The sequence below is a fragment of the Drosophila hydei genome, unplaced genomic scaffold (assembly GCF_003285905.1).
Source record: "Drosophila hydei strain 15085-1641.00,03,60 unplaced genomic scaffold, DhydRS2 tig00000001-arrow-pilon, whole genome shotgun sequence".
Lineage (NCBI taxonomy): Eukaryota > Metazoa > Arthropoda > Insecta > Diptera > Drosophilidae > Drosophila > Drosophila hydei.
The window spans coordinates 13371625-13377935 of record NW_022045643.1 but is presented as its reverse complement, the minus strand read 5'-3'; the positions used below and the strand labels follow the sequence as shown (position 1 = coordinate 13377935).

Here is a 6311-nt window from a genome sequence, read left to right as displayed (position 1 = left end):
TACTCCTTGCAAATTAACGTAAATATATTCAATATATATATCTTTAGACTTAAGTTGTCAACACATACATACATTTTCCATATATATAAAGCCTTTAGTTCTTCAAGCTCCCATTTGCCATCCATCGGTAAAATCTTTGAGCCTTTTCTGACAAGGGTACTCATGAGAATATATTTCAAAGTGGCAAAACAGACATTGCAGGCACCAGGAATATTCTTTAATTTTGTGAAAGACAATTTGTTTGCATTGACTTACAAATTAACTTGACTAAGCTCTGCTCAGAATCAGATGAATAATACCACATCTTTGGAATCAAATCAAATTCTGAGTTGAACAATGACTACGCAGACTGGAAGCGTGAACATCTTTATCCATTTTTATACAAAAATTATTTAGAATACTTTTTATAGACCATTTGTAGATTTGATATTTAATTTAATAGCTTCATTTTACTGCAAATTCAGTACGATGTAAGCATTCTGTTCTTTGATCATGGATTTTTGGTATAGGCCACGGACAATATTACTAATACTACTTACATTAATTATTAGTGGAGCATCAAATAGACAGAAAATTTCCATAAATATAGAAATAATTAGGTAACTTTTTGACCCAGTCAAAGACTTTTCTCGAATAATTATTTTACATTGTACTTCCAGACAATTTCCATAACAAATGGGGCTGAAGTCTCCGGCATTCTGATACGAACGCTTGCTTGATAATAACCAGTTGGATGAAAAATCGGTGAAATCAATGCATTGGTCAAATTCTTTAGATAGTAAACTTTTGGGGAAATCGGGCAGTTAAAGAATGAGTTGTTCACAATTAAAGTGGCATAGCTCTCAGCAAACATCTTCTTAAAAAACTGATTTGATAAAAACTGGCAGCCATCTATCTTTTTTAATTGGTACAATATTCGTTGGGACTTCACAGCACGCATCGTAATGCTGATGCTGAAGGAAGCAGCCGGCTTAACTACTCGAAAAGTATAGAGCAAAGTTTGATCAGGTACTTTTTTGAAATATTCCACAAAGTCGTGATCGCAATTAGTTTCAACTGATTCCACAAAAGATTGACGTTTCATATGTACCTATGTGGAAATATACATTTAGAATAAAAAGGAAATTATATGTTAAAGAGAGCTTACTCGTTCCGCTGAAAGTAACAAAAATATCCACACAAAATACACTCGATGTGGAGACATTGTAAACTCCAAACTGGCAATTCCCAAGTGACTGAAAATATTTTGTGTATCCATGTTTTACCAAACGTCATTAACCATTATTCATAAATATTTATAGTCATCATGAGCAGGTGTTACGTATCATTAAATGAACCCATTGAAAATAGATTCAGGGTATAATGGTTCAGTGAAAATGTATGTAACAGGCAGAAGAAGGCGTGGCAGACCCGATTAAGTATATATAATCATGATCAAGGCGATGGGTTGAATAAGTCTAGGTATGTTCGTGTATCTGTTCTTTTCTCCGTCAGTGTAAACACAAAACACCACAAAAGTGAGCAACTTATAATTTTTTGGAAGCTCATCCTTTTTCTTTCAAATGCGTATGTATGTATATATGTCATATTTGTAATGTATGTATAAAACAATCACAAATTTATTAGAACATCACCTACTCGCAGGGTATCTCATAGTCGAGCCGTCTCAACTAGAACACTCTTACTCTGGTCCATACGGCACAAAGCGTTAACAAATTAATATTTATACTCGTTCACGACGAGCAGAAAGTATATTGTCTATCCATCTGTTATTTGGTTGTCCGACCTACGCGTCGATCAGTTAGTAATTTAGAGGAATGTCAATTCGAAGGGAAGCTGTATTTAATATATATAATTTTTGGCCAATCAATAAATCAATAACTCTTCAGAAGAGGTCGCAAGTGATGCCACTATTTAATTTTTCATGCGTAAAACTAGTGTAAAGATATAAGTTTTAACGGTCATGCCCATAAGTATACGTTCTAAGGCTCTAGTATCGGATAGCGCTCAAAATAAAACATATTGTGTAAAACAATACACATTAACAATAATTTTTCATAACATCATTGAAGAGCTAAACAGAAATATACGATTTTTGTTTTTGTCACAATACTTATGCTGCCAATTAGATATTAAATTCTCGTTGATCTGTTAAGCATCTGGCTACAATATATTATATTTTCAAGTTTCAATAACGGTGACGGTCTGTGCACAAAACTAATATACTTTTTTCACCTAATGAACGAGTATAACAATTTGCTAGTTTCAGCATATGAAAAGTAATGACCACATCTCTACCTCGTCCGCTAAATTTGATCAGATATTTAACAAAATTGTGATCACAATTGCTTTGTTCTATTTTCTAAATGATCTCACAAATTGATAAATGAATGCAATTGTCATATATTAACCTATTGAACAGAATTTCAGGGTAAATTAATCAAGACTGCCTCAAATAATAGATAGCTATACCCGATTTATGTAATCATTATCGAAATAAGATGTTATATAGTATTTCGTACTGTTTTAACTGTTTTATCATGATGTTTGAAGTATTATGTAAGTATTCTATTCATTGTTTATGAATTTTTGCTATACTCAACTGATGACTTTTAATAATTATTGAATGATATTATAGAAGAATCAATCAAGATCAGATTTCTATATGTGAATTACTTTGGCAGCTTTTGCATGAATGAATTGTTTACAATTAAACTTGTTGAGTTGTTCACATTGCTTTCAGCTTACATCTTCTTAAAATACTGATTTGATACAAACTGGCCTTGGGACTCCACAGCACAAATCAAAATGCTGATGTTGAGCGATTGAGCTGCTTTGACTACCCGAAAAGTATTCAGTAAATGTTGATTGGATTGATACGTTTACACAAACTCGTGGTCGCAATATCTTTCCATTGATTCCACAGCAATCATCCGTTTCATATGTATTTATGTCGAAATATTATTGACTTAAGATGTGTTGAAAATTGTATGTTGTTGGCTTCCTTTTTCAACTGAAAGTACCAGTCACATCCAGATATAAAGGCGTTATAAGCCCCAAGCTGGCGATCATTAAGTGACTAAAATCCGAAACATCATTAGCCAGTATAGATGATAGTTTCAAATATTTATAAAGCCATCAAGGGCAATTGCTACGGACCATTAAATGACATAAATGGAATTGTTATTATCTTTACAACACAAAAGCCAGGGCTAAGCATTTTTTAAATATTTTGGAATGGGAAAGTATCTAATAGCGAAATATTATGAATCTGTTTTTCTTCAACTTAAACCGAAAAACAAATGCAATTACAATTTTACCGATATTAGAAAATAAATTGGGTATATGCATCGATCAATATCGTTCTGAGTATGAAGTCAATTCATATAGACAGCTCACATTTTAAATCTAAAATTTTGTGTAAGTAGCTAACAATATTTAAGTGTCCATGTTGGTCGATTTGAGAAAAATATAACTTAAAAATCATGGGAAATATTGTCAAACACGAGTTAATTAAATACAAATCTTTATTTTCACAAAATTTTTCTTACTTGAATTCATTCACATGGAATCAGAGGAATAATAATGTACTCAAAAATCAGTTTATCAGTGCGTCAGGCTCTGCCAATATGGGCCAGCTTTTATTTGTTAATTATTAATTTCAATAAAATTGCCTCTGTTCATTTTAGAGGTACAATATAGTACTTTGAAAGAATCTCCATAACAAACGGGTTTTGACTCTGCGGCATTTCAACGCGTATACTGATTTGATAATAGCCAAAGGGATGACCGTGTGGCACAATCTTGGTATTGATCATATTCTTTAGAAAGTAAACGCTCGGATTGATCGGACACTCAAATAAAGAGTGGTTCACTACTAGAGCTTGGTACATCTGAGTCAGAAATTTGTTCCTTATCTGCTTTTTTAAATACTGACAGCCACTCAATTTGTTAAATTTGTACATAATTCGCTGGGACCTTACTGCACGCAGGACAACGCTGATTGTAAAGGTTTTAACCGGTTTGACTACACGGAAAGTGTAGAGAAATTTTTGATTAGGCACATTTTTAAAATACTCCACAAAGTCGTGATCACAATTGGTTTGTACTGATTCCATAACAAACTTCCGATTGACCGACACTGGAACCTATTGATTCGTAAAATATATTAAAATAAAACTACTTATGGATTGAGAAAACTTACCGTGTCGTTGATCTCCACTGCAAGTGCCATAGCCATCGATAGAAAACACATTAGAATTGGACTCATTGTAAGCTAATTACTAACTGCGGAACTTGCCGTATCAATAAAAACTATTGGCCAGAATATTGGCCCCACTTCAATTGCTCACGTGAGTGAACGTTTAAATACTTAAACTGTTTATGTAGGCATAAAGAGATAAATATTGTTATGGACCATTAGCTGTCGTTCAAAAGTTAATGTCATTTAATTTGGTTGTTTACTTTTTATATAGCCAACAAATATTATTGAGCCTACAGCCATGCGGAAATACATAACATAATTGAGCACGCGTTCCAAAACTTGAAATAAAAGATCCATTATTAATAAATATGAATGATCTGTTTATTGACTAAATAATTGTGTTGATATACTAATATATATGATATCAATCGGGATGCAACAGTGAAAAGTGTTATTCGTATGAAAATTGTGTATTTTCTTAAAATTATTTAATATTTAAGAATAATTAGAAACGCCTTAATGTCAACACTTGTGGCTGCTTTGCCTGCGAAAATTTGGTCGCACTTGTTCAAGTTAAGTTTTTGAGTAGGATTTTCGTAGTTTTGGCACCGTCGAGTGCACGAAAGTGCCAAGGCAATGTAGTGCCACCTGACAATGTCTAATGATGATGGAGTAAGTGCAGGCGCCACTACATAATCATTGCCATAACGCTACAGCAACAGACGCAGTGCCCATTTTGTTGCTGCTGTTGTTGTTGGTGCTGTTGGTGTTGTTGGTGGTGCCGTTGGCTTTGTGTAGACACGCAGGCATGCAGCCAACCGACCAACCTGGCAACCAAACTCCTAGCTAACAAACAATCTAACATTCCAAGAGCCAACGAGTGCTGCAGCGGTAAGTGTGTAGGTGTTGAGGCGTGGGAGCGTATGGGCGGGGAGGCGTGGCATTGGCGGTTGTTATCGCACACAGGGAAAACTCAATGAGTCAATGACTTTCTGGTGTCGTTCGTTGATGCGCGTCGCGGTTTCGTTGTCATTAGTAACAACACCGACACGCACTCTCTGACAGGTACACACACACACATACACACACACACACCTACCTATACACGTTCATTTGTTGGCTGGGCTGCTGTGTGTACTAGATTGGTCGCTGTGGGAAATGCGAGCAGGTCCGACAATAAATTTGGCAAACAAACACGTTTTGGCTTATGTTTTATTGGTGTTCGTGCTGCTGTTGTTGCCGTTGCGGCTGATGTTTCGTTGCTGTCCTTGGCGTACCTAATGTGTGTCAACGGCAGGCACTGCTGTTGTTGCGGCTTTCGTTTTTGGTTTTTGCTTTTTTTCTCATTTCTGATTGTGATGCGGACTCTTATTCTGAAGCTTTTTACGCATTCACGCGCCCAAATTGGCCAGCCGAATGTGCAGAATACACAAACAAATTATATGCTACATGCTTTTAGGCTAAGTAATTATCACTTTTTGGCATCCAGCAACATTTGGCAGCGTTTGCTACGGTTTTTTGCTGCTCTTCACTATATATAATTTCCCCCGATGCTCATTAGCCGCATCCCGTGCTAAATCAGGCAATATTTATGCGCAGGCCGCAACGTTTTAAGTGTTAAATTGTTTGTTTGTAATGCCAAGTAAATTATATAAATAAATTATGGGAATATAAGCATGTCTGCACTGATTTCAATTTAAGCGGTGTGATTTGCTCCGATTTTATCAAATATATTTAAAATTTAAATTTTAAGATTAATTGCATTTGTGTCGGACCAAAAGGTATTACTTCACACGGCAATGAGTGTGTGACATGAAACATGAAAGGTTTTATACAATAATTAAAACATTTGCATTGCTCGACCAACGAGTTCAGCCTTTGACCCACACTTCTAACAGCCTGGTTGACCACCCAGTGTAAACACAGCTGTTTGATGCCGCCGCTCACACTTGCCTTCTGGTCCGCATTCGAATCGCATTCGTGCCTAACCACAGACAACAAAGTAGAGGGGCGCATGCGCCGAGCCCCAGAGTTTGCAGTGCTGCCAACTGCACTGCAAAGCGGAAACACCATGGCTGAGGCAACAGCCGAGCCATGTTCAAATCAG

At 35.8% G+C, this 6311-nt stretch overlaps 1 protein-coding gene across 1 annotated transcript; it reads right to left on the bottom strand.

Moving 5' to 3' along the window:
• Positions 1–637: 637 nt before the first annotated feature.
• Positions 638–4234, bottom strand: LOC111597576. Its single transcript, XM_030225945.1, has 3 exons — positions 4205–4234; positions 3984–4148; positions 638–1090 (listed from the first exon to the last, which is right to left on the bottom strand). Exons 1-3 carry the CDS (start codon positions 4232–4234, stop codon positions 638–640), a joined length of 648 nt encoding a protein of 215 aa, XP_030081805.1.
• Positions 4235–6311: the final 2077 nt, after the last annotated feature.

Coding starts and splice junctions, on each gene's coding strand:
- LOC111597576 (XM_030225945.1), bottom strand. CDS start 4,234: ATGGCACTTGCAGTGGAGATCAACGACACG. Junction 4,149..4,204: donor CAGTGGAGATCAACGACACG/GTAAGTTTTCTC, acceptor ACGAATCAATAG/GTTCCAGTGTCGGTCAATCG. Junction 1,091..3,983: donor TCAGCGTTGTCCTGCGTGCA/GTAAGGTCCCAG, acceptor ATTTCCACATAG/GTACATATGAAACGTCAATC.